The 27,206-nt window shown below is 64.4% G+C and overlaps 1 protein-coding gene across 2 annotated transcripts; it reads left to right on the forward strand.

The window, feature by feature from the left end:
• The first annotated feature begins 4,777 nt into the window (after window positions 1-4,777).
• HAP1 (huntingtin associated protein 1) lies at window positions 4,778-27,137 on the forward strand. Of its 2 annotated transcripts, XM_024100774.3 has the most exons (16): window positions 4,778-5,079; window positions 15,695-15,771; window positions 16,105-16,221; window positions 16,378-16,478; window positions 16,960-17,068; window positions 17,796-17,874; window positions 18,114-18,244; window positions 18,340-18,414; window positions 18,606-18,734; window positions 19,061-19,131; window positions 19,459-19,665; window positions 20,229-20,542; window positions 22,548-22,766; window positions 23,389-23,494; window positions 23,618-23,682; window positions 25,031-25,171. In XM_024100774.3, exons 1-15 carry the CDS (start codon window positions 4,932-4,934, stop codon window positions 23,664-23,666), a joined length of 1,932 nt encoding a protein of 643 aa, XP_023956542.2. In that variant the 5' UTR covers window positions 4,778-4,931; the 3' UTR covers window positions 23,667-23,682; window positions 25,031-25,171. The 2 variants fall into 2 exon arrangements, with proteins under 2 accessions (XP_023956542.2, XP_005294240.2); XM_005294183.4 differs by lacking the exon at window positions 23,618-23,682 and having other exon boundaries at window positions 25,031-27,137.
• The last annotated feature ends 69 nt before the right edge of the window (window positions 27,138-27,206 follow it).

Consider the following 27,206-nt stretch of genomic DNA (forward strand, 5'->3'; position numbering starts at 1 on the left):
GCGTCTGTCCCCACTAGGGGTCGCGGGTGCCGGTCCCGCCCCGGGCAGGACTTGGAAGTTGTTGCCCTCAGCTGGTCAGAGGCCCCCTGTGAACTGAGCCAGCGACTGAGAAGCAACACCCGAAATCCCCGAGTGACACCGACACTGACGCGGTGGGAACCAGCCCGCGAGGGGGGACCCGAGCGCAGAGACGCCCGTGGAAGGGTCTGGTGGTTCCCGAACGCGGGCGGTTGTGCTCTGCGCCCTGGGGCCTGACCGGGGCCTCTGGCTGCTGCCGGAATATAAATGGTTAATCAGTGACCTGGGCTCTGTTCCCTGAGGGGTCAACGACTCTCTGTGCAGCCCCCGCTAGCCCAGCCCTGGTACCCCCCGCAGATCTGCCGGTGCCCCTCACTCCCGACCCGCAGCCCCCGCTAGCCCAGCCCGGGTACTCCCCGCAGCCCTGCCGGTGCCCCTCACTCCCGACCCGCAGCCCCCGCTAGCCCAGCCCGGGTACCCCCCGCAGCCCTGCCGGTGCCCCTCACTCCCGACCCGCAGCCCCCGCTAGCCCAGCCCCGGTACCCCCCGCAGCCCTGCCGGTGCCCCTCACTCCTGACCCACAGCCCCCGCTTGCCCAGCCCCGGGTACCCCCTGCAGCCCTGCCGGTGCCCCTCACTCCCGACCCGCAGCCCCGCTCGCCCAGCCCGGTTACCCCCCGCAGCCCTGCCGGTGCCCCTCACTCCCGACCCGCAGCCCCCGCTAGCCCAGCCCCGGTACCCCCCGCAGCCCTGCCAGTGCCCCTCACTCCCGACCCGCAGCCCCCGCTAGCCCAGCCTGGGTACCCCCCGCAGCCCTGCCAGTGCCCCTCACTCCCGACCCGCAGCCCCCCTGCTAGCCGAGCCCGGGTACCCCCCGCAGCCCTGCCGGTGCCCCTCACTCCCGACCCGCAGCCCCCGCTAGCCCAGCCTGGGTACCCCCCGCAGCCCTGCCAGTGCCCCTCACTCCCGACCCGCAGCCCCCCTGCTAGCCGAGCCCGGGTACCCCCCGCAGCCCTGCCGGTGCCCCTCACTCCCGACCCACAGCCCCCCTGCAGGCCAAGCCTGGGTACCTCCCGCAGATCTGCCGGTGCCCCTCACTCCCGACCCGCAGCCCCCGCTCGCCCATCCCCCCAAGCCCTGAGACCCCCCCACCCCACAGATCTGCCAAAGCTTCCCAATCCCGACCCACATCGCCTGCTAGCCCAGTCCTGGGCTCCCTGCGCCCCACAGCCCTGCCAGTGCCCCTCAACCCGCCCCACGGCTGTCCCTCCTTCTAGCCCAGTCCTCCCAGCCAGCTCCACCCTCTCCCCGCCTCACTGACCCCGTTCCTCTCCCCCCAGACCTGTGTAGCTGCGGCAACGTCCCCGAGGTGGAGATCATCAGCCTGCTGGGGGAGCAGCTGCCCCACTACACGCTGCGGGCCGACACGCTCTTCGGGTACGAACACGACGACTGGCTGCACACGCCCCTGCTGCCCCCCGAGGCGCCCACCCCCCTGACGCCCGAGCAGATTGAGGAGACCCTGAAGTACTTCCGTGAGTGCCGTGGGGCGCCCCTGGGGGCCAGCGAGGGGACGTGGGGGGAGCTGGGGACTGGGGGTCCCATTGGGGGGGCAGGGGCTAGGGGCGCTGAACCAGGGCAGGGAGCAGGGCTGGGGGGCTGGCGGGTGCCCCCTCCTGGGCCAGCCCCACAGGGCTATGGGCAGCTTCCCCCCATGCCCAGGACACAAGAGCAGTGCGGGAGCTAATTGCCCGGGTGCAGTGGGGGGATTTCCAGGCCCAGAATATCTTAGCGCTGCAGCCTCCGTCCTCGCTCAGGGACCCCCACACTGCGGGCTGGGATCGGGGGGCTGCTGAGAGGCTGAGGGGGGGTTACAATGAGTGGGCTCCTGGGGAGGGGACAGCGAGGATGGTTAGGAGGAGCCTCTGAGGTGCACCCCCCCACTCCCTCCGCCCCCCGTTAGGTAGGGGCCGGTGGCCTTTCCCTCCAGGCTCAGGCCTCTCCACGGGACCCAAGCCACTACCAGCTGGTGCCAAACGTGTCTTGCCCCCCATGAGGCGCCTGGCTGGTGTGCGGGCCCCACACCCTGCACCCACTCCAGTTCCATTCGGGGCACAGGTCAAGACCCTGGGGCTGAGGTTCGGGGTGTGGTTCCCCACTCAGTGTCACCTCCCTGTGGGCTGAGCCGGTAAGAGCTGTGTTCCCCCCCCCCAGAGCCTCCATTCTCGGGGGGGGGGAGACTTGTGACCTTTGACCCCTTGGGATTGGTGAAATTGGGGGGCCAGGTGGCTCCCCCTTCCTGGGGGCTTTGGGGTTAGAGGTTCCGTATGGGGCACAGACAGGATTAGCTCTGATTCGTTTGTGATTATTGTCCACATGTTGCGAGAGCAGAAGGGGAGGGGGCAGATTAGAGCCGGGGGGGGGGGGGGGCTGACAGGGAGGGAGTTACGGGAGGGGCAGGGACTGTAGATGGGAGGGGGGGAGGAGGTCTAGGTGGGGGGTGAGGAGGGAGTATAAATGGACCACTGGGAACTTAGCCAAGTTTGCTCAGTCCCACCAGGCCATCTCCGGTAAGGGACCTTGGGCAGATGGGACACCCCAGAGCAAGGGGCATGGCTGCCCGTGCGGTCAGTCCATGTGCGGGAGGCAGCCGGGGGGCTGAAAGGGTGCTGGCTCCTCTCCTTGATCCCGCGTCCTGGCCCATTAAGCTGCCAGTGGAACGAGCCCCGTGTAATCTGATTGTGGGACCTAACCGGGGAGCAAATCCCTGAGTCGGGGATTAGGCCGAGGCTCCGTCTCCTGCCCGGCCGCAAGGAGTCTCAGCCCAGCTCCCCCGGCCACGGGCGCAAACCCGCTGGGCGCCTGGCTCTGGGTCTGCCCTGGGTGGGGAGGGGGGGTCTGGCTGCTTGGTCTGTGCCCAGGGGGGAGACTCACTCGTGGAAAAGGGCTTCACGGACACGCGCTGAGCCCAGCCAAGTCGTGAGGGTCTAGTGGTTAGAGCAAAGCGGCTGTGAGCCAGGATGCCTGGGTGCTAGTCCTGGCTGGGGGAGGGGAGCGGGGGCTAGGGGTGGGCTAGAAGCCATAGGTTCCCTCCGTGGCCAAGTCACTTTGCTAGGTTGCCTTGTGCCTTGGTTTCTCTTTGGTTCTTGGGGTGGCGGGACTCTGGGGCGAAGGGCAGGAAGCCATCCAGCCTCGGTGCTGAGTGGGTTCCTAGGGCCGGTTTCCCTGAGCTGAGACAGTGAGAGGGAATGCAGAGGGGTGGGGGGTCTGTGGGACCGGCTCTGGGACGGGAGCTGGCCCATTGTGGGATTTGCTTGTGTCTGCCCGTGCCCCATTGGCCCCGTCCCGTTGTGCTTGCGTCCCCTGCTCGTGAAGGTTCCCCCCATGCACCTCGTCCATTATTAAAGCACCGGCATCAATTATTCAAGTCTTCCCCTGCTTGGGCCTCCGTGCTGTCTTCACCCAACTGTGCTTATGGCAGAGCTCCCAAGGGAGCCAGCCCGGTTCCAGCTGCCAGCCAGCCAGTGGATGGAGGGCACCGTGGGCATGGACAGAGAGTGGCCTGGGTCCTGCATATGGGACTCTCCGGGCCAGCTGGAGAAGCCCCTACGGGGCTCACAAGTCCCCAGCTCTGAGGGTGCGGCGAGCAAAAGATGGGCTGGGCAGGGTTCCCGCCCCCCGGGCCAGGTGACAGCACCTCCCTCAGCACCAAGGGGTGTCTCAGAACGAAGGAAATTCCCACCCAACACCTCCCACCCTCACAGGCTTCCCCGTCCCTCCTCTATGCTGCAGGTCTGGGCTCCGCTCCCGGTGTGCAGCCGCCGTGGCAGGCGGGCTGTGAATCAGCCCCAAGCGCCCCGGTTCATTAGCTGCGTACGTGGCCCAGATGGGGGCGCTGCTTTCATGCAGCTCCAGGCGGCGAAGGGGAGCGGGGGGCAGGAGCGGGGTGCCGGGCAGCAGGACTGTCAGTCCCACAAGGCCCTGCGTCCCCCTGTCCGACACCAGCCGTCAGAGTCTGTCTGTGTCGGGGCCCCGACCTGCACAGGGACCCACCTGCAGGGTCTGGCCCGGGATTCCCCCTCCTCTCACCGCGGGGTGGACGGGGGGGTCTGGGCTCAGCAGACACCCCTCAGCACTGGGGAACGATCCAGGAAGCAGGGCCCCCCCTCCCGAGCCCCTGGTCCCTCCTATGGGCCAGAAGAGGGGTCGGGTCAGGGTCGGATTTTCAATCCGCGGAGCCCGCCAAGCTGGGACCTTTCGCCCCCTGGCCTTGGGGAGGGCAGCCCCCCCCCCCCCCGTGCCTGGCTCCCAGGAGACACCTGCGGCTGCACTGGCCTCCAGGGGCTGGCTCTGCTGCAGGGGAGCCTTGTCCGGTCGGTGGGGGGGGCCAGCCTCTGCACCCCCCCCCCCAGGGGATGCTCTGAGCCAGGTGCCACTGCAGAAGGATGCAGCTACAGAGCAACGGGCTTCTGTCAGAGCCGATCCATTCTGCAGGGAAGCGGGGGGGAGCTCCTACTGACCCCCCCCAGAGCCACTCCCACAGATGCAGGCTTAACCCCAGCATTGCCCCCCCCCCCCATGAGCCCTTTATCCCCAGCAGTGCCTGTGCCCCTCTAAACAGGACACCCTCCCTTTCCAAGTAGATGGTCTAGTCTGTGCTGCTTCTGCCCCCCCCCGCCCGCTGGAATGAGATGTGCCCAGCCAGGTGCAGAAACAAGGGAGACCCTATAAATAGGGGTAGGCAGCGGTGGGGACCATTGCCAGGGAGCGGGTGCAGGGGAGGGAGCTGGGCTGGGCTGAGCTGAGCTGAGCTGAGCTGAATCGAATCGAATCCCCCCCCCGCTGCTCGGTGACAGGCTCCTGCAGCCCGGCAGCCGCATCTTCCCTCTGCTCCGGGAGCTGGGGCTTGGCCGCATGTTTCCCCCTGAGCTGGGCGAGGTGGGGGGGCTCCGTGGGCCCCAGGCCATGGAGTTCTGGAGCAGCCCCGCAGCCTACGACGAGGTGCACGGGAGCCCGGCTCTGGTCAGCCCCACGGATCTGATCGCTACCGAGCTGGAGGAAGGTGAGAGCCGGGGCGGGCGGTGGAGGGGTGAGTTGGGGGCGATGGGCGCATTGACCCTGTGGGCTCTGAGCGCTGACCTTCACAGCCCCGTGGCGCTCGGCGGTGATCCTGCCCGGCTGTCTGTAACCCCCCTGCTTGGCTAAGGCTAAATCTGCCAGACCCATCCCTGGGGGCTGCGCCGTGTGCTATGCCCTGCCCGGGGTGTCTGTAGCTTGCCCCTCCGGCGTGGCTGGGCCTGCCCGGGCGTTGGCGCTGGGGCGAGCGCTCGGTCGTGCTGCGTGGATGGTTTGGTGCCTGCTGCGGGTTTGCGGTGGCACTGGTGCGCCCAGCCCCGTGGGCAGTGTGTGTTCACGGGGGGGCCGGGCGCTGCCACAGTGGGCTTCCAGCCCCGCCTGGGGGAAGTGCCCCGGTGGCTCAGCTGTGCCGTGCTGTGCAGGAGCCCCTCGGGGCAGGGTGCCCCCCATCGCTCTCCTGTCGTGGGGCGGCTTCCTGGGCCGGAGCGGGTGCTGCAGGCGTGGAGCGGGTCTGAGAGCCCCTGAACTGCTCTGGGCGTCTGCCCTGCCCGGGCAGGAGTCTGCTCCAGTTGGTTGGGTGCTATCGGGCTCCTTTCCTGGAAGGGGAGGGTGGCAAATGGGGTCCGTCCAGCCCGGCTGCTGCTTCCCCAAGGGTTTGGGCTGGCAGCGATGCCTGGGCAGTGCCCCTGCGTCTGCCCAGGGCTGCAGGGTGGGCGCTGTCATCCGGGCGAGGTGTGTGGGGCTGTTGCGGATTGTGGGGGAGTTAGGGCCCTGCACCCCTCTTCCCGAGATTCACTGCGACTCTCAGCCAGCCAGTAAAGCAGAAGGTTTATTCAAGGACAGGAACACAGTCTCAAGCAGAGCGTGTAGGTACGACCAGACCCCCCTCAATTAGGTCCCTCTGGGAGGTTCAGGGAGCTTAGACCCCAGCTTGGGGTTCCCTGCGTTGCACCACCCAGCCCCAACCGAAACTAAACTCCCAGCCCCTCCCGCTGCTCCTCTCCTTTGTTCAGTCTCCCGGGCAGAAGGTGTTAATTCTCCCCACCCCCGTTCCTGGCTCAGGTTACAGCTCAGGTAGCTCCCTTCAAGGGAAGTCCCACATCCCCACTGCAACCCCCCTGCAACATTCCCAGGTCAAATCTGCCCTGCTCCCTGCTCCGTCACATCTCTCCCCCCTTCGAGACTGAACTGAGCGGGGTCACTCTGACCAGTGACCTGGGGAAGTTCAGGGCTCCCTCTCCGGGACAACGCGTCCGCTATCAGGTTGTCACGTCCCTTCACATGGACCACGTCCATGTCATAATCCTGCAGGAGCAGGCTCCATCTCAGGAGCTTGGCGTTGGCTCCTTTCATCTGGTGCAGCCAGGTCAGGGGAGAGTGGTCGGTGTGCACGGTGAAGTGACGCCCAAAGAGATATGGCTCTAGTTTCTTGAGGGCCCACACCATGGCCAGGCATTCCTTCTCGATGGCCGCGTAGTTCTGCTCCCGGGGTAGTAACTTCTTGCTCAGGTACACGATGGGGTGTCTCTCCCCCTTTTCATCCTCCTGCATTAACACCGCCCCCAGTCCTGTGTCTGAGGCGTCGGTGAACACCATAAAGGGCTTGTCAAAGTCTGGGTTTGCCAGAACTGGGCCACTGACCAGAGCCTCCTTCAGCGCCCGGAGAGCCTCCTGGCACTCCTCGGTCCAGACCACTTTGTCTGGCTTCCCCTTCTTGCACAGCTCAGTGATGGGGGCGGCTATGGCGCTAAAGTGGGGCACGAACCTCCGATAGTACCCTGCCATCCCAATAAAGGCTTGGACCTGCTTTTTGGTTTGAGGAGCGGGCCAGTCTCTGATCACCTCCACTTTGGCTGGTTCCGGCTTTAGGCAGCCGCTTCCCACCCGGTGGCCTAGGTAGGATACCTCAGCCATCCCCACCTTGCACTTCTCCGGTTTTACGGTCAGCCCAGCCTTCTGGAGTCGGTCCAGCACTTGTCTAACCTGGGATATGTGGTCCTCCCAGGTCTGGCTAAAGACACAGATGTCATCGATATACGCCACGGCAAAACTCTCCATCCCCCTCAGTAGCTGATCCACCAGGCGCTGGAAGGTGGCCGGCGCTCCCTTGAGGCCGAAGGGCAGGGTCAGGAACTCATAGAGCCCCAGAGGGGTGACAAAGGCCGATTTCAGCCTGGCATCTGCATCCAGCGGCACTTGCCAATAGCCCTTTGTAAGATCCATGGTGGTAAGGTACCGAGCACCTCCCAGCTTGTCTAGGAGCTCGTCCGGCCTGGGCATGGGGTAGGCATCGGCTACAGTGATGGCATTGAGCTTCCGATAGTCCACACAGAACCGGATCGACCCGTCCTTTTTGGGGACCAGCACCACCGGCGAGGCCCAAGGGCTGGAAGACGGCTGGATCACCCCCAAAGCCAGCATGTCATTGACCTCTCTTTCCAGGTCCTGAGCAGTTTTCCCTGTGGCTCGGAAGGGGGAGCATTTTATAGGTGGGTGCGATCCTGTCTGCACCCGGTGGACAGTCAGATTAGTGCGTCCAGGCTGGTTGGAAAACAGCTGCTGGTACAGATGCAGCACCCCTCCGATCTCAGCTCGCTGGGCAGGGGTTAGCCGATCAGAGAGGGGAATTGCTTCCAGGGGGAAGCCAACTCTTGTCCCAGGGAATAGATCTACTAAAGGGTCATCTCCCTGCCCCTCCCACTGTCCACACACGGCCAACACCATATTCCCCCTGTCATAATATGGCTTCATCATATTCACATGGTACACCCGGTGGTGGTGTGCCCGGTTCGACAGCTCCACCACATAGTTTACCTCGTTTAGTTGCTTGACAACCTTGAAGGGCCCTTCCCAGGCGGCCTGGAGTTTGTTTTTCCTCACGGGGATGAGGACCATCACCTGATCCCCAGTGGCGAAGGCGCGGGCCCGTGCTGTGCGGTCATACCAGACCTTCTGCTTCCTCTGGGCTCTGGCCAGATTCTCCCTGGCCAGGCCCATGAGCTCGGCAAGTCGTTCCCGGAAGGTCAGGACATACTCCACCACCGACTCTCCGTCAGGAGTGGCCTTCCCCTCCCATTCGTCTCTCATCAGGTCGAGGGGCCCCCTTACCCGCCTTCCATATAGCAGTTCGAAAGGCGAAAACCCGGTAGACTCCTGGGGTACCTCCCTGTACGCAAACAGCAGGTGAGGTAAGTACTTGTCCCAGTCCTGCGGGTGCTGATTCATAAATGTTTTCAGCATCATTTTTAGCGTCCCATTGAACCTCTCCACCAGCCCGTTGGATTGGGGGTGATATGCTGAGGCCCAGTTGTGCCGGACCCCACATCTCTCCCACAAGCACCGGAGTAGGGCCGACATGAAGTTGGACCCTTGGTCCGTCAAGACTTCCTTGGGGAACCCCACTCGGCTGAAAATGGTCAGCAGCGCATCCGCCACAGTGTCTGCTTCAATGGACGATAAGGGCACTGCCTCGGGGTAGCGGGTGGCGAAATCTACCACCACCAGGATGTATTTCTTCCCAGACCGGGTCGTCTTGCTGAGAGGTCCCACTATGTCCATGGCCACCTTCTGGAAAGGCTCCTCTATGATGGGCAAAGGTCTCAATGCTGCCTTCCCCTTGTCCCGGGCCTTCCCCACCCTCTGGCAGGGGTCACAGGATCGGCAGTACTGCCGGACGTTGGTGAAGACCCCGGGCCAGTAAAAGTTCTGTAGCAGCCTCTGCCTGGTGCGCCGGATCCCCTGGTGCCCTGCGAGAGGGATGTCATGGGCCAGGTACAGTAGCTTGTGGCGAAACTTCTGGGGAACCACCAGCTGCCTCCTGATCCCCCACGACTCCACTTCCCCCGGGGGAGCCCACTCTCGGTAGAGGAACCCCTTCTCCCACAGGAACCTCTCCTTGCATCCTCTCCTCATGGTCTGTCCCACACTGAGGTCAGCCAGGCCCCTTAGCTTCCGCAGGGAGGGGTCCTTCTGCAACTCGGCCTGGAACTCGGCGGCTGAGGAAGGGATGGGGACCTGCTCCCTCTCGTCGGCTGGGTCGGAAGCCCCAGCCACCCCGCGGCCTGTCCTTGGGTGTTCCCTCCCCACCCGGGAAGGGTTCGGTGCCTCCGGTGGGACATCCTTCCCAAGGTCAGGGCGTAGTGCCCCTCGCCGGCTCTGGCTACGGGTCACGACTAAGGCGGTCTGGGGGCTGCTTGGCCAGTCCTCTAGGTCCCCCCCCATCAACACCTCAGTGGGCAAATGGTGGTGCACTCCCACGTCCTTGGGGCCCTCCTTGGCCCCCCATTTCAGGTGTACCCTCGCTACGGGAACCTTGAATGGGGTCCCGCCCACCCCGGTCAGGGTCAGGAAGGTGTTGGGCACCACCCGATCTGGGGCCACCACCTCGGGCCGGGCCAGTGTCACCTCTGCGCCCGTGTCCCAGTATCCATAAACTTTCTTCCCATCCACCTCCAGGGGAACAAGGCACTCGCTCCGCAGGGACAGCCCCGCGCCAACCCTGTAAACGGAGAACTTTGAATCCGGAGCATCTGGCCCCCCAGAGAAGCCGGCCGGGGGCCCTTCTCTCTCTTGAGCAGTTGATAAGCTGCCAGCCCCTCTTGCGTGGGAAGCCTGCCCCTCGTCCGTCTGGGCCTCTACCAAGTTAACCCGGTGCGGGTTCGGTCTGCTCAGTCTGTCCTTGAGCTTGGGGCACTGGGCCCGAACGTGGCCTCTTCGGCCGCAGTAATAGCAGCTCAGGTCCCGTGGGTCCCCTCGAGCCGGTCGGTTGTCCCTGATGCTGGGCCTTCCCCGTGGGAGGGGATTCCCCATATTCCCCCTTTGGGAGGTCCCAGGGTGACTCTCTCTCTGCATCGCGGCGGGCCTGTTCCTTTGGGGCTCCTCCCTGCCACCCCCTGACCGGCTCTTTACAAACTCATCAGCCAGCTGCCCGGCGTGTCGCGGGTTCTCTGGCTTTCTGTCCACCAACCACAGCCTCAGGTCGGATGGGCACCGCTCATACAGTTGCTCCAGTACCAGCAGTTTAATCAGGTCCTCCTTCGTCTGGGCCCCACCAGCCCACTTGCTGGCGTATCTTTCCATGCGGACGGCTAGTTGCAAATATGAGATCTCAGGGGTTTTATCTTGACCCCGGAACCTTTCCCGGTACATCTCAGGAGTCAGCCCAAACTCTCGTAGCAGGGCCCTTTTGAATAGTTCGTAGTCCCCTTTCTCTGCCTCTCCCAGTTGGCGGTACAATGCCACGGATTTGGGGTCCAGTAAGGGGGTAAGGACCCGGAGTCTGTCCGCGGGATCCACCCGGTGCAGCTCGCAGGCCGTCTCAAAGGCCTCCAGGAAGTCATCCATGTCCTCCCCCTCCTTGTATGGGGCCATGATGCACTTATCAAAGCTCCGTGCAGTCCTGGGTCCCCCATCACTCACCGCAGCCGGGGGTTCGCTGCCCCTCAGTCTCGCCAGTTCCAGTTCGCGCTGATGCTGTCTCTCATTCTCCTGTCTCTGTCTCTCATTCTCCTGTCTCTGTCTCTCATTCTCCTCCCGTTCACGCTGATGCTGTCTCTCTTTCTCCTCCCGTTCACGCTGATGCTGTCTCTCTTTCTCCTCCCGTTCATGCTGACGCTGTCTCTCTTCATGCTGTCTCTGTTGTTCACGATCCTCCAGCTCCCTCAGTTTTAGCTCTTTCTCCCATTCCAGCCAATTCCGCTCCCCGGATGCCGAACGTCGCCGGGAGGCTCCTCTGCTGGCCGGCGGGCTTCGCCGGGGGGACCCCCTGCTGGCCGGGGGGATCACGGCGCCTTCGGTATTTGCTGGGCTCCTCCCCACCCTTCCCCTAGGCATAGGAAGGAGGGGTCTCGGGAAGCCCTCAGCAGCCGGCTGACCACTCCCAGCTGGGACAGACACTGGTGCCTGCGCTGCATTTGCCAGGCTGCTTCCCTGAGACACAGGGATCAGTTCATTCGCGCGATCTTCCGCCTCCAGCTGGGCAATGAGCTGTTCTTTGGTGAGCCTCCCAATGCGCAGCTGCCTCTGCTTGCACAGCTCCACCAGGTCGCTCTTAAGCCGCTTGGCATACATCTTCCTGCTGGCCACTCACCGGCCTGTGTGCTCACAGCTCCCCACAGTTCCCAGGGGGACCCTTAGTGTGCCAGCCCTTCTCGAGGTCACCGCCTCTCTGCCAGGGTCGAGCTGCAGACTCCTCCGCCCCTGGGACCACTCGCTGCGATCCCCCCGGGGGACCCTGTTACTGCAAAAGTCCTTCTCGCTGGTCACACACTCCCAGGGGTAATAACCGTCTCTCTCCCACTCTTCAGCAGGCCTGGTCCCCGTCAATCCCCCTTCGTTTTACTGCTCCCCAGTCACTTACTGCAGGAAGCGCCGTCCACGGGGTGCAGTAGATCCCACCGCTGCCACCAGTTGTTGCGGATTGTGGGGGAGTTAGGGCCCTGCACCCCTCTTCCCGAGATTCACTGCGACTCTCAGCCAGCCAGTAAAGCAGAAGGTTTATTCAAGGACAGGAACACAGTCTCAAGCAGAGCGTGTAGGTACGACCAGACCCCCCTCAATTAGGTCCCTCTGGGAGGTTCAGGGAGCTTAGACCCCAGCTTGGGGTTCCCTGCGTTGCACCACCCAGCCCCAACCGAAACTAAACTCCCAGCCCCTCCCGCTGCTCCTCTCCTTTGTTCAGTCTCCCGGGCAGAAGGTGTTAATTCTCCCCACCCCCGTTCCTGGCTCAGGTTACAGCTCAGGTAGCTCCCTTCAAGGGAAGTCCCACATCCCCACTGCAACCCCCCTGCAACATTCCCAGGTCAAATCTGCCCTGCTCCCTGCTCCGTCACAGGGGCACCGAGTGGTCCTAGAGTAGCAGGGGCTGTGGGCTGCCCTCCAGCAGAAGGCCCCCCCCCAGGGAGCGCCTGGTTTTCCTGGACCCCTCTCCGACAGGGCTGGGGGGGCCCCTTCCCGGCGCTGCCATTGGCAGCCCAGCTGGAAATGTTGGGGGGATGCAGGTGGCACCCACGTTCCCACTCCAGCCACCTGGCAGGGAGGCTGGCGTCACATGGGGCCCAGCCACTGCCCCAGTCCCCCCTCTGGCTCACTGCAGGGTGGCTGTTGGGGGAGACGGGGCCTGCGGCTGGAAGGCCCGTGGGTGCCAAGGGCTCGGGGGGGCAATGTGCTGTCAGGATGGCGCGGTGAATGCAGAGCTCTGAGCTGGTGCCCTGGACCCCTGGCTGGGGGGCTACACTGGCGTCTCCGTGACTCCAAGGGGGAAGATGGTCTTTCCCCCAAGAGCGCAGGGCCAGGGGCTCTTTGGGGGTGGGGGCTGGCTGAGAGCTGGAAGAGCAGTGGAGTGGGGAGGGCAGTTGATCTTGACATGGCTTGGGGGGCAGAGCTGGGGCTGGGGGGGGGGCAGGGCACAGCCAGGGGATGGGGCTCGGACCCGTCTTTTCGCATCCCCACGCTTGGTGGTTTTCTCTCGCCAAACAATGGCTGCCAAGCGAATCTACCCCCAGGGGCGAGATACAGCCCCCACCCTATGCCTGGCCCATTCCCGGTCTACGGAGGGGCTGTATCTCGCCGCACAGCCTGCAGACCCCAGCAGCCGCCCGGCGGCCTGCCACTCACTCACGCCTTAACGAAGCTCATGCTCTAATTATTTCCAATTATGGTTCAGAGGCCTGATGAGGCGCTGGGGGGTCCCCTGCAGAGACCGAGGCCCCGTTGGGGGAGGGGGCCGACCTCTCGGATCCTGCCCCCGCCCGCCATGCGGACGTGCCAGCCTGCACGCGGGCCGGGTGTCAGGAGCAGGGCGCGGCGCCCGAGGAGGCGGGGACGGGGATGGGGGTGGCGGGATTAGCCAGGTTGTTGACAAGACAGCAGCTGGGCGGAACAGGACAGGCTGTTCCGAGGGTCAGCAGGGGTGGGCATCAGGGGGCATGGGGGGCATCGCCAAGGCAACGCGCCGCCACGACGTCACCGCTGACCGGGGTAACGTAATGGGATTTGTGGGATCTCTGAGCTTCTCCTGCTAACCCACTTTAGAGGCACCCCGGGCCCTGTGTCAGCCGGGCTTAGCTGGGTTTAGTGCTCTGGGTGGGGAGATCGCTCGCTGATCCTCTCCCCCCTCCCAGGCAGAGAGTCCCCGCTCAACAGGTGGGGAAACCGAGGCACGCAGCTGGGATGCTTTGTCCCCTCAGCCTGCTTGGCAAGTCAGTGATCACCTTGCAAATGGAACCCAGGAGTCCTGGCTCCCAGCGCCCCTCCTGTAACCGCTAGACCCTACGCCCCTTGCCAGAGCCGAGGATAGAACCCAGGAGTCAAGGCTCCCAGCGCCCCTCCTGTAACCACTAGACCCCACGCCCCTTGGTGGAGCGCCTCCTGTTTCTCTAGCTCCTCCCTCAGGTAGGAGCCTGACGTCCGCCCTGTCAGGTTTTCCTGGCGGTGTCAGCAGAGCTCGTGCCCCCTGCCATGGTGCAGGCCCCTTCTGCTTCCCTTCCACCCTGGGCATCTCCCCCCTGCGCCCGGCTGTGTCCAGCCTCACTGCTGTTGCTTAGGCAACCTGCCCATGTCTGCCTGGGCCCGTGGCAGCTCGCAGGGCTGGCGCTCGACTGGCCCCTCTCTGCTCTGCAGCAGCTGGGGGGGTCGAGGCAGGAGGGGGGCTGGGGGCTCAGGGCAGCAGGTGCCAGGGAGGGCAGCGAGCACAGGCCAGGAAGGGGCCGATGGGCCGGGCGGGCTCGTGCTGAGACCCAGCGGGGTGTAGCCGAGGGGGTCTCTAATGGGGGGATCTGTCTGCCTGGCTGGGAGAGTGGGCCGTGCTGTGGTGCTGCCGGATAGGGAGAGGTGGGTCTCTGGGTAGGGAGGGTGGGGAGAGCTGGGGACTGGGAACCAGGACTCCTGGGTTCAACTCCTGGCTGCTGATTCTGTTCCCTTGGGCAAGTCCAATCCCCTGCTCGGTGCCTCAGTTTCTCCATGCACAGAGTAGGGACCATCCTGACCCAGCCCCCAGGGAGTGGATGGCCCATGATGGCCGGCGCTGGAGCAGAGCTGCGGGAGAACAGGTTCGTGTCCCGTGTGGCTCAGGGGAGGCTGTGGGGCCTGCTCCCTGCCTCAGTTACCCTTTGGCCTCTGCTCCGGCCTCTCTGTGAGCCTGGCACTCCCCCGAGAGCGGAGACCCTCGGAGGCCAGGCAGTGGGAGCATTGCAAGCCGCTGGGCGTGTAGAGTCCTGCCTGGAGCTCCCGGCTGGCCTGGCCGAGCAGGCCGGGTGAAAGCCCATCCCTCTCTAGCTTCAGGGGCCCTCTGGGGTGGGGGAGCTGGGCTGTGGGCTGGGGAACGGGCCCTCTGTGTCCATTGCACCCATCCCACTTGTCCTGAGCGGAGACTGGCAACGGAGCTGGCCTGGGACCTGCCAAAGCTCATTGCCGTAGTGAGCTGAGCCGAGCCGGGTCGGAACCCAGGGGAAGTCTCCTGGCTCTGGGGAGAAACGAGGGCGCCAGACCCCCTGCGGGAGGGGGCAGGCGGGAGACGGATTGGAAATGGCGTGGCCTGGGGAGCCTGGCAGTGGTATAAATAGAGGCTCGTGGAGCTGAGCCGTTTCCGGCCTGGCCCTGTGCCGGGATGTCGCTTCCAATCCCGTCTCCGCGGCCTGGATTTTTCCATTCCCTCCGGCCCCACGGAGCTCGGTCTGACCAAAGTCCCGCAGAGGGACCTGACACCCCAGCATGGGGGCTGGGGGACAGCGTGGCTGATGGGAAAGTGTGTGTGTGTGTGTGTGTCCGACCAAGCGTCCAGTGCAGTGTGTGTAGGGGGAGAATGTTAAGGGGGGCCGGGAGGTTCTGTTTAACTTTGGGCTTTGCTGAGGCCTTGGCAGGTGGCTCCTACCCGTTGGGGACCCGTCTCCTTACCCTCCCCCCAGTCAGCCGCCTCAGGGTGTGAGGGGTTTGATCCTTGTCTAAACCTGCCATGGAGGTTCCCAGTAGCCACATCTAATGTCTGTTCCCTGCCAAGCTCTTGGCCTCTGCCGCCTTGTAGGGGTGAGTTCCACAGGCAAACTGTGTATTGCACAAATTACATGGTCCCTCTCTACAGTTACAAATGTGCTCTAAGGCACTTGTCTAGACCCTGGCCCCAGGGTGTCTGAGCACAGCACAATCTTCGTTGCATTTATCCTCGCAGCCCCTGCCCTGTTATCCCCATTGTACAGATGGGGAACTGAGGCAGAGAGAGGTTAAGTGTCTGGACCAAGCACACAGGGCGCTGTGGCAGAGCAGGGACTCAAACCTGGGTCCCCCAGTCAGTGCTCTAACCACTGCACCACCTTTCCTCCCTCTCAGTTCCACTGAACACCTCCTGCTTCTAGCGTGCGGTGGGGGAGCACTGGCTTCCCACCCCTTGTTCCAGAATGCACCCCAGGGATCGACTTCCTGCCTCCCTGGGCACTCCTGCTCTTGCACATCCTATCCTAAAGCTGTAGTTTGCAGTGGCTGGGCAGCTGATGGCTTCACCCCAGAGGTGGCTGCATTTCAGTGGGAGGTGAAGCGACCCGTTCCAGGGGAGCTAGGAGGCGGGTGATGTGATGGGGAACCAACCCTCTTTCTTTCTTGCTGTTTCCCAGTCCTCTGTTCCGAGCGGGTCGGCCGGGTCACAAAGACATACCATGATCTCGATGCGGTGACCAACCTGCTGGAGGAGGTAGGCGGAGCTGCTTCCCCCTCCTTGCTTGAATCTCTGCTCCTCCCCAGAGGTGGTGGCATACCCACACGGTGCCCTGCTGTGTCCGAAATGCCGAGAGGCTCCTGGCTTGGGATAAGAGGGTCCTAGGCATGGGGCAGCAGTTCTGGGAGGGTGGGCTGGAGACCGGTCAGTGGGCGGGGAGGGGTCAGACCTGGATGGGGAGGGAGGAAGTGTGTAAGGGGGTGGGGGGGGTAAGGTGGAGAGGGGCCAGTCTGGGGGTGGGATGGGGTACCTGCTGGCCTGCCCCAGTTAACAGCAGCCTGTCTCGTCCCGTCCCCCTCGCCCCTGCAGAAGGAGCGGGACCTGGAGCTCGCGGCCCGGATCGGGCAGTCCCTACTGAAGCAGAACCGAAGCCTGACGGAGCGTAATGAGCTCCTGGAGGAGCAGCTGGAGCTGGCCAAGGAGGAGGTAAAGGCCCCCCATGGGCTCGGGGGGGCGGGCGGGGGGGAAGCAGGACCCTGGCACCTGCACCCGCTGAGCCCCCCTGGCTCTACGTACCGGCCGGTGAGCCAGCTCCCCCCATGCTGCCCTGCGAGCCCGTCCCAGCTCTCTTGTCTCCCCCAGATCGCCCAGCTGCGGCACGAGGTTTCCATGCGGGATGATCTGCTCCATCTCTACACCAACACCGTGGAGGACAGCGAGCCGGCCACAGCCACTGCCACGCCGTGAGTGACCCGGGGGGGCTCTGCTCCCATCGCTGGGGGCCGGGGGGAGACTCTGCCCTTGGCTAGCTCATTGCAGGACGGCTCGTGCCTCGCTCGCTCCAGAGCCGTGTCCTGCCCGGCCCGGAGCTGGGCCCCCATCTCCCGGACTCAGTGACCGAACGCTAAAGTCCTGGAGCTGCCCTCCGCTGGGACCTGCTCTCGGAGGGGAAGCTCCTTGGACCGGAGCGGCTCTGCCCCTTCTCCCAGCAGGTGGGTGTAGGAAGGGCCTTGGGTCCCTTTTCCTCCCGCCTGGTGGATGGGGCTTTATGGGCCCCTCTCCAGGCTCCCGCGCCCTCCCAGGGGGTGGGGGTTGTGGGGGCCTACGGGCTGCTCCCTGCCCGGTGGCGATGCTGTGGGCGGGGCTGGGCGGCTGCTCCCCGCCCGGTGGCAGAGGGTGCTGGGTGCCTGGGCTTTGGCTGCTCACGGCCCCTCTGCCCCCCAGGCTTCGGCGGAACGAGTCCTCGCTGTCCCTGCAGCAGCACGTGCAGTACGACGCCCTGCAGCAGAAACTCAGGGGCCTGGAGGAGGAGAACCAGAAGCTGCGCTTGGAGGTGAGAGCTGGGGGGGAGGGGGCGGGCATTGTGGGGTGGCGGGGAGCTCTGTGTCGGGCTGGGCTGATGGGGGTGGGGGGAGGGGGGGCAGCGCTGTGTGAGGGGGGAGGAGCTCTGTTCCGTCCTGGGGGGTGTGTGTGCAGTGCTGTGGGGTGGCGGGGGGGGGGGAGCTCTGTTCCATGCTGGGGTGGGCTGGGCTGGCGGAAGGAGCGCTGTGGGGTGGGGTGGGGGGGGGAGCTCTGTGGTGGGCTGGGCTGATGGGGGGGGGGGGGGGGCGAGGGGTAGAAGTGGGGTGCAGCGCTGTGGGGGGGGGGAAGGAGCTCTGTTCCGTCCTGGGGTGGGCTGGGCTGGCGGAAGGGGTGCTCCGGGCTAGGCTGATTGGAGAGCGGTGGGGGGGTGCTGTGGGGTGGTGGTGGGGAGTTCTGTGCTGGGCTGGGGTGGGCAGGCGATGGGCGAGGCGGGTGGGAACTTGTGGCTCCTAGGAACAGGCCGCCAGTGACCTGGCGGGTGGGGGGATTCTTGGCCCCCAGGGACCCCTGACCCAGCTGCTCCCCCTGCCCACCCCTGGCTGGCAGCTGGGGCCCCCTTTGCTCCCGCTCTGGTGCTGTGTGCGAGCAGGGGGCTGTTCCCGATCGGAAGCCCTGCAGAGTCGGGCTGTGTTGTGGAGCCGGCGTGGGCGGGGGCTGGTCACCGCGTGGTTAACGCTCGCTCGTTATCTCTCTCCCAGGCCACCAGCATCGCCACGGAAACCTGCCAGTACGAGGACCAGGAGCAGCAGCTGATGCTGGACTGCGTGGAACAGTTCTGTACGTCGGCCCCTGGCCTGGCCGGGGGGGGTGGGGGGCTCTGTGGGGAGGGGGCTGCAGTGGCCTCCCTTCAGGGGCCAGTCCTCGCACGGCTGTGAGCTCTCCCCAGCTCAGACACCGGAGACCGTGGGCGCCGGGCATGGAACCCAGGTCTCCATGGGGCACGGCCGGGCTGGGGGGGCGCCCCCATGGGCCCGGCTCCCGGCTCAGCAGCTAATCTCCCGCCCCCCTCCCTCCAGCTGAAGCCAGCCGGCAGGTGGTCTCTCTCTCCGAGGAGCTGGCCCGCAAGACCGAGGACACGGCCCGGCAGCAGGAGGACATCAGCCAGCTCCTGGCCCAGATCGTGGACCTGCAGCAGAGGTGCCGCACGGTGAGTGCCTGCCCCGGGGCCGGGGCGGGGCCTGCGCCTGGCAGCCGGGGAGGTGGGGGGGTGACGGCAGCCCTGACCTGCTGTGTCTCCCCCAGCACGGCGCGGAGGTGGAGGAGCTGCAGCAGCATCTGGCCGCGACAAAGGAGTCTCAGCAGAAGCTGCGCACTGAGGTGAGCCCCTCGGGCAGGGCGGTGCTGGGCCCCGGTGCTCAGCGCTCAGCCGCTGCTGGGCCACCCACCGGGCTCGGCCTCCGGCGCCCACGGGCCCAGACTCGCTCTTCGCATGGCACGTGGGCGCAGCTGCCATGCTGAGGGTGGTGGGGTGCCAGGCCCTGCTGACCCCCTGTCCTGTGCCCGCGCAGCTGCAGGACCTGCAGGAGAGATACGCCGAGTGCGAGGGCATGCTGCACGAGGCCCAGGAGGAGATCAAAGCCCTGCGCACCCGGAACCTCCCCAACAGCAGCCTGAACCGTTACAGCCTACTGCCCCTGGTGAGTGCGGCCGCGGGGCACCACCGCCTGGGCACCGCGCGTGGGGCCGGCAGGGCTGGGCGCGTTGGAGCTGCGCCCCAGGCTGAGCCGGGCACTGTACCACGTGTGTGAATGGCCTGCCCAGGCCCGTTGCACCAGCCCCAGGGGGGAAGCTGGCATGGCTCTGCCTTGCCGGGAGATGAGGGATGCACGAGCTGTGGCATGTTGGGCACATCCGTGCTGAGCTGTGGGTGCTGGTGCCCAGGGGTGGCTGGCTCTGGGCTGCCTGGCAGCTGGCATTTCCCCTCGCCGGCCCCATTGGGATGCCACGTGCTCTCTGCCTGCAGGACTCGCTGGCCGCGGAGATCAAAGGGATCACGAGGAAAGGAGCCGACAGCTCGTCCTCCTCGGAGTACAAGTGAGTCTCCCCCTCGCCGTGGGGCTGGGGCCGTGGGGCTGGGGCCGTGGGGCCGACTGGCTGCCAGGGTGCAGGCTTAGCTGCGACTCATGGACACAGTGAATCAGATGTGAGTGGACCCATGTGATGGATGGGGGCTGAGGGGGTGTCCCCTGGGCCCAGATGAGGGCTGGAGGGCCAAGCCCCCGATGATGCTGTCTGGAGGGGTGGGTGGGCCTGGGACAGGGGATCCCACTGATGGGCGCTGTCTGGTGGGGTGGGGGGGGCAGAAGGGAAGGCGGGCAGCCCCCGGGATGGGATCCCGCTGACGGGCGCTGTCCCCTCCAGGAGCTACAAGCGGGTCTTCGAGACGGTGAAGGTAGTGAACCAGGCGGTCAAAGCCAAGTCGCGTGCAGAGTCCCCCCAAAACCTGCCCGGCTCCAAACCGTCCTCGGCCCTCCCCTCGGCAGGGTGCAGCCGGGTCAGCACGCCCCGCACCAGCTATTACGGATCAGACAGCGCCAGCCTGGCACCGGAGAACCTGGAGAGCGCCCTGTAAGTGCCCCTCCGCCTCTCTCAGCGGATGGGAAGGCGGGTGCCATGCACTGGTGGGCTGGGGTCAGTCGGGGCTTCCCGGGGAGGGATGCTGGGGTGTGTGTGCAGACATCCTAACCTAACCCCTGCTGGGCTCTCCTGGGTCTCCTTGTTGATGTTCTACAGGTGTGTGAGGTCAGGAGTAGGACCCCCGACAGGAGATTGGAGCAGCATGGCTGGGTCCGGCCTTGCCCCAGTGGGGTGTAGCTGGCGTGTGAGATTGGTGCAGGTGGCCCCCTTGGCTCTGGTGCCAGGACCCAACCCAGCGAGGGGCTAACGGAGAGGAAGGGTCTACCCCATAGATGACCGTGTACTAGTCAGCTGAGCCAGCTTCTCACCCTCTGGGGCACGGCCCCGGCATGGTGCCCCTTGCACTGGGGGGGTGCCTGGGGGCACAGTGTGGATGCCCCTTGCACTGGGGGGGTGCCTGGGGGCACAGTGTGGATGCCCCAGCCAGGGCACTGTGGCCCTTCTCGGGGCACACCCAGCTGCGGGGCTGACTATCTCCTGCTTCCCCGTGGCAGGGCCGAGGAGAAGCTGCGGGGCACCCCGGGCACCCCAGGCAGGCACGACCTGGAGGCAGCGCTGCAGCGTCTGTCTGCCCGCCAGGAGAACCACGCCTCAGAGCGCTCCTTCTTCGAGACGGAGCGCGAGCAGAAGCTGAACCAACTGGCCAGGGACGTGGAGAGCTCCAGCGGCTTCCTCACGCCCAACGACAGCATCCTGTCCACCGGCACCAACTACTCTGGCAGCTCGGAGCACACCGGAGGCTCCGGCTTCTCCCTCGGCTCCCTCTCCTACCTGCCGGACAAGCTGCAGATAGTCAAGCCCCTGGAAGGTGAGTGAGGGGAACAAGCGGGCCTGGGGCACCTGGCGCAGAGGGGGGCCCCAGGGCAGGTGGTGAGGAACAGGCCAGGTTTGGGCTCACAGCATTAAACAGCCTTGAATGAGGTCCGGGGCTGGGCAGCCGGAGCCCGCAGCCTGCGAAGGGACAGACGAGTGTTCTGCGTATAACCGCACACGGGATCTTTTTCAGGGGAAAAGGCGACACGCCGCATTTATTGGAAATACAACAACTAGCACATGCATTCAGTCACACACGCTGTCCCGCCAGTCGATGTTCTGTTCTCGTTCCCAGTTTAGAGTTTGGATCCTCCTAGTGGCCAGCTCGGTTGATCATGGGTAGAGAGGAGCTGGGTTTTGTCGGTCGCAACACGATGCTCTGGGGAAGTCTTGGCCAGAGGAACCCAAAGCTTTATGGCAAGGCCCCTGTTCATATAGTGTGGGTTGCTTTTTAATTGGGCCTGAGTTTTGCACTGTTATGCTGTAATTGTTGTTTGACGAGTGCTTGTTAATTTTTTTTTTTTTTTTATTTTTTGGTTTTTATTAAGTTGTTCAGGGAGTTACCCCAGGCTGGCTTTGATCACAGCTATTTTGTCCCCATTGGTAGATGCCGGTTTTATTTTGAGTCGTTAATTTGCCATCCACTGACATTTCAATAGGGGCGTGTTGCAATCTCCCGGTGCCCTTACGTTTGTCCTCGGTTCCTCCCTAGAACGTCTGGCCCAGTGAGGCCTTTACACTTCTCTTCCAACACCCACATTCACACACAACACAGGCTTGATTCACACAGTGCATTTGAACAGGAACATCGAGCATTGCATTGTTTTACTTTAAAATGCTAAAACCTACAACAAGTGGTGACCCTAAAAGGTCTGTTACTGCCTTGAAATCCACTCCGATTCTGGCTGATGCATCTTTACCAATGGCCCCCCTAGGCCATTTCTTCCTGCTGTCAGAAAGGGTGGCTGGCAGGATATGATCAAAGCCTGCATCAATACATCTAATACAGGCTACGTTACTAGTCTTTATCCTTTATTCTAACTTATACAAAATATAAACATAACAATCCTCCCACTACAGGAGACGGCAAACCGGTTAAAGCCTGATGTGGAAGGGGTCAGTGAGGCGTTCAGTGGAACAATTTTTGTTCTCTTCCCTTAGCTGGGGAGTTCTAGCAGGAACACCCAGACACAGACACACCCAGTGTGGCAGGGTCTCGGTGGGTAACACCTGTCCAGCGGGGGAGGAAGTCCGCGGCGAGGAGCTGGACCTTTCCTTGTGGCTGCTGTGAAAGTCCAACCCCGTTTCATCCCGGGGGACTGGGATTCAGCGGGAACCGGGAGAGGTGGTGGTGTGTCTGGCCTGGTCTGCTCAGGGTCTCTCTGTGTTAGGATGCAGATGGTTGGGGGGGGGGCGGGAGGGTAGTAGCCATAATGGTGAAACATGCATCAGGAGCCCCCCTCTTCTTTTCTTTCCCCCAAAAGTCTCGTTGGGGCCCCAAGAGAGCATCGGGGAGGGGAGGGGAACAGCCTGTCCCCTTATTTGTCCCACACTTAGGCCTAATACCCAGCACCCCGATTTTGGGACCTTAATTTCTGCTTCCACCATCTTCTGTTTTTACTGAGCACAGTTTCAACGCAGGTCTGTCTGTCCGTCCTTCCTTTTCCCGTCTCCATTCAGCAGCCTCGGTTACTGTGACACTTTCTGAACTTTCACTCCCTCCTCCCAGCTGAGCTCACCATTTGAGTCAGTTTAAGACCCAAATTCTCCCCCCCCGGTGTCCCCCCGGGAGCCAGCTGAGTGCTGTGAACGCTGTTGCCCTCCAGGGGCTGGGCTGGGCAGAGCCACGTCCTCACTGCTGGGGTCTCCTGTGTTGCAAACCTGGGACGTTCCCCCGCTGCAGGAGGTGGCTTGGGGAGGGCTCTGTGCACTGGGGCCCCTGGCGGCATGGGACGGCGCTGAGAGCTGGAGATCTGCATGGCTGGTGTCTCTGTCCCCAGGCTCGGTGACTCTCCACCACTGGCAGCAGCTGGCGAAGCCCAACCTGGGCGGGATCCTGGACCCCCGGCCCGGCGTGCTCACCAAAGACTTCCGGCAGCTGGACGTGGACCTGGAGGAGGTCTACAACCTGAACGACCTTGAGGAGGACGATGTGGACCTGAGCGCCTTCCCGGCACTCGCTGCCTCCACCCCGTCCAAAGCCAAGGGCTGCTCCAGTGGTGAGTGGGGGCTGATGGGGAGGGGAGGGGGGTGGGACCCTGAGCCAGCAGCAGGCAGGTATCTGCCTGGCCCTGCCCGGCCAGCGGGACTTGCCATGTCCCCTGCTGGGGTGCGACAAGGCTGGCATCCTCTGCTCCACCCCATCCAGGTGCTTCCAGGACTTGCCCCATCCCCCTAACCCCGGCCGCCATCTCCTTCCGTGTCTGTCTGCATGTCCATCTTGTCTCAGTCATCTGCATGTGGACGCTGTGTCCGGCTGTCTCGCCAGTCTCTGGCTGGGCAGCTGTGCCAGGGCCTGAGAGAGACTCTCCTCCAGTCCCCATGAGACGCTCCGGTCCCCTGACACCTTTGTTCTCTTGCCCCAGGGAGCTGCTCTCATGTGCCTGGTGTGCACAAAGGGGCCCATGGCCTGCTCAGGAAACATCCGCCTCGGTCCTTGAATCTCTGCCCCGGCTGGGGTCCCCCGGGAGCCCTACAGAGCCCATGGGTCTGAGAGCCAGCCAGGGTCTCCCTGCCCCCGCCCGTGTCTGCCTCCCTGCTGACTCGCCGGGGGCCCATGCCCCCCAGGTCTCTGTCCATCCCCCACCCATACATTAACCCCGTGTCTCCTGTCCATGCCAGCGTTCCACTCCTCCATTAACAACCTCCCCCAGACTCCATCTACATTCACCATCACCACCTGCCACATCTTACACCCCAGCAAGGAGATCACCACCGTGACGCCCAGGTAAGGCGGCAAGGGCCCTGCCCTCCCCCCCATCTCCCTGCGAACCAATCGTCCCCTCTCTAACCTGTCTCCTTTTCTCCCCCCGCCCCCACCTTGGGCTGGTCTATTGGCTCCTGGTTCTAGGCAGCGACACTCCTGGGGCAGGCGCCTCCTGCAGCCCCTGACGCTCTGAGGGGCTCGGTGCTAACGTAAGAGTCCCCGTATCACGCTGGCAGCCGGGCGCGGCAGCCCCACAGACACCGAGCTCGGGGGGCAGGGGACGTGCACACTGCAGGAAGGGTCCCTCCAGTTGGCTGTGGAGCGCCCCCTGCTGCCTGTCTGGGTGGGATCCCAGGGGCCTATCGCCAGCTGGCCCCTGCTGTGGGTCAGGACTCCGCTGTCCCCCAAGTCTGCCCCCTTGCAGGCTGCGAGGTGTGAGTGGGGCTACCGCTGGACTGGACTGCAGAGGCTGGGCTAGGCTGCTCCTCCCTACATCCCCCCCCCAGCTGCGCTCGGGAACTGGCGAACCCGGGTGTCCCTGTCGTGCGGGTTGGGTGCTAAGAAGCCCTGCTCCCTAAGGAACCAGCGGGTGGCTGCTCCTGGCCGGCGGCCGAGCCTGTCAGAGCTGGGCCCAGCGCTGGAGCCAGAGGGAACCGGCAGCTGTTCTCTCCCATGAGATGAAGGGAGTTCTGTGCAGCCCAGGAGTCGGCTCTCTGTGGAGACCTGGCCCTGACTGTGACATGAATGAGCAATTGGACAGCAGGAGCCGCCCCTCCCCCCCCCCCCCCCGGGCTGAGATTCCCAATGTGCCAGGGGCCCTGGCAGTGCCATGCTGCATGTGGGTAGGTCGTGCCCCCCTGCATGTGGGGGTAGCAGCCTGGGTCCAGCCTCTGTCTCTGGGGAGCACCAACTAACCCACTAACCAGTAGCTGCCTGGACACAGGATGTGCCATTAACCCCCCCCCCCTTTTCTCTCTAGGCCTAAAGAGACTAACATGGCTGCCCCCAGCCTGGGCCAGGGGGTCCCAAACTCGCTGGGGGCTCTCCGCACCTTGTGACTTGGCTAAAGGGGGGGTGGGGGTTGGCTGCTGCAGGTTAACGGTAAAGGATTCGTTAAGCAAACGAGCTAACGGGACCAGTGCCTGGAAAGAGGAGCTCCTTGCCCAGGGCAGAGCTAGCCGTGGGTGAGGGACTCCCCGAACAGACCAGTTCTCACCCAGGGCAAATTCCTTCAGTGCTGGCAATGGGCGTTTGCAGGGGGCGTCACACTGTGCCAGGCGGGAGCCTGTGGCACTTGGACAGTCAGGGCCCCAGGGGCTCAAGATGACCCAAGGTCCCAGAGCGAGTCAGGGACAGAGCCAGGAGTAGAACCCAGGAGTCCGGAGCTTGGCACAGAGCCGGGGGGGGGAGAATGGGGCATGGGGAGCGCCAGAGGTCAGGGCACTGTGGGGAAAGCTCACCCCAGAGTCAGAGCTCCTCGTTCCTAGGCCAGGCTCCACCTGTGGGGCTGCCACCTCCTTGTACTGACCAGCTCTCTCCCCTCTCTCTCCTCCCCAGTCTTTATAATACAGTCGTGCCCTCTTGTGGGCCCTTTGACAGGCTGAGTGCCGCCGGCCCCGTGCCCCAGGCGCTGGAGCCTGGCCCCAGGGCGCTGTCTGCACCTCTCGGACTCGTCACGCTGCTGCTGGAACACGGCATCTCTGCCTCGGTGCGGGCTGGCAACGCCCTGGCTGCGCTACGGGTGCCGGAGCCCCCCTCCTGGCTCACCCCCTTGAGGGAGCAGTGGGACAGCCTGGGGGGGCGGTCTCTGGGCAGCTCAGGCTTGGCTCAGCCCTTCCCGAGGGCCCACGGGCTGGATGACGGCAGGGCCGCTGGGCCCAGCGGAGCCCAGAGCAAGAGCAACATCTTCAGCTGGAACCTGGTGGAGAAGCTGAAGAGACTCAGGATGGACAAAGTGGTGGCCAGAGGAGAGGCCGGCTTCCGGGGCCCAGGGGAGAGCAGACAGCCTGTCGGGCCGCCGGCCCCCACCACGCAGCCGTGAGCCTCCTCCCTGGGCTATGACCCCCTGCAGAGCAACGTGGCTCCCTCCTGGGCCTCCCCATCACCCCCTTTCCAACCAGCCGGGAGCTGGCAAGGGGGGGGGGGTGAGAGCGGTGATCTGCCGCGTCTGGGCCGCTGGCGGGAGCTGGTCTCAGCGGCGGGGTCTGCTCTGTCATAATTTATTTCCAGCCACGGTTAGTGGGTCCCCAGCGTGAGGGCGGGGGTGGGGTGACCGTTTTCTGAGTGGCCATGAGAACGGGTGCATCAGCTGCTGCAGTTTAATAAGCACCTGGGATCTCTGCCACTGAGCCGGGAGTAGGGGACGTGTCCCCGGGGGGGCTCAGGCGGCCCCATGGCAAACCCCCCTCCCCTGGTGCAGCAGGTCTCCCGCATGCCCCGTGACAAGGGGGTGAGGCCGGGCACACGGCTGAGCTGGAACTCGGCTTTGGGCTGTAACGTTGGCTCTGGTCTCTCCAGAGCAGGGGCTTGGAGAGCACTAGCAGGGCAGCGCTGCCTGCCAGGGGAGCACTGAGTGCATGCTAGGGCCGGGGGGGGGGCCTCTGTTCCCTGTCCTATCCTGCCCTCAGCAGGACAGCAGCATCTCAGCCTCTGCTGCTCCTGGGGGGCTGCGAGGGGCTGGGGGGGGGTCAGGATCACGAAATTAGGTCTGGAAGCTCTGGGGCCGAGGGGCCGTGGCTCTGGGGAGGGAAGTTTGCGCAGCCCCTGCTCCTAGGGGCTCTAGCCACCGCCCTGAGCCCTGAACTTGCCTTCCCCTAAAGCTGGTGGGCACAGATTTTTTTGGGGGGCGGGGGTGGGATCTGCCCTTGGAACCACAGTCAGGGAAGCGGCTCAGGTCTGTGGTTTATGTGAGGTGGTGCCGGTGGCTCCCGTCACTGCCTGAGCCCCCTCCCCACGCTCGCTCTTAGCTGAACACAGGGGTGGGGAAGGCCAGATCCTGTGGCTGTCAAGGGGAGTGGGGGGCTTAGGACCTAGATGAGGAACAGGCAGTGTTGTTCCAGCCGGGGAGGGGGCAGTGACTCTCTTAAGGACGTGCCAGGCTGTCCTCGTAACAGCCTGAGGGCCGGGCCAGGCCCCACGGGGAGGGGAGGCAATCAGCCCTCCTGGAAGGGCAGGGAGGGGTAAATGCAGGAGGTCCTGGGCTGTCCTGTGGGCCCTGCTCTACTGTTAACGTTGGACAATTGCAGAACTGCCCAGCCCAGCCCAAGCAATTCTGGCCCGAGTCCCTGGCCCCGGGCTGTACTCGAATTCCTGGGCAGGCAGGGCTGGGCTGTGCGATTTCCAGTCACCCAGCAGGGCGCAGCCCTGGGCCAGCAGCCGGCCGGTCTTTTAAAAACACTGAGATTTTTAAACAACTGCTTTGTCTTGTATCAATAAACTAAGCTACTGAGAAGGCTCCGCCCCTTCCCAGAAGGGGGCGGGGCCTGCATGCTGCTGGGGGCGTGGCTCAGGTCCCTGGGTCCGAGTAGCTGTTGCATGCACATCGGCTGCTCCCGGAGTCCCGCTGTTCTCGGTCGTCTCTGCACTAGCTGGTGTTACCCCCGCCCCCCAGCTGTGTCTTTCTGGTGAAATAAACACGACGTAATCAGAACCGGCTCCAGCCTGGTGTTTGCGGCGCTCTCTGAGCAGGGCGGGGGCTTGGGGGGCCTGGCTCTGACAAGACCCCAGCAGTGGG

The sequence above is a fragment of the Chrysemys picta genome, chromosome 24 (genome assembly GCF_011386835.1).
Source record: "Chrysemys picta bellii isolate R12L10 chromosome 24, ASM1138683v2, whole genome shotgun sequence".
NCBI classification, from domain to species: domain Eukaryota; kingdom Metazoa; phylum Chordata; order Testudines; family Emydidae; genus Chrysemys; species Chrysemys picta.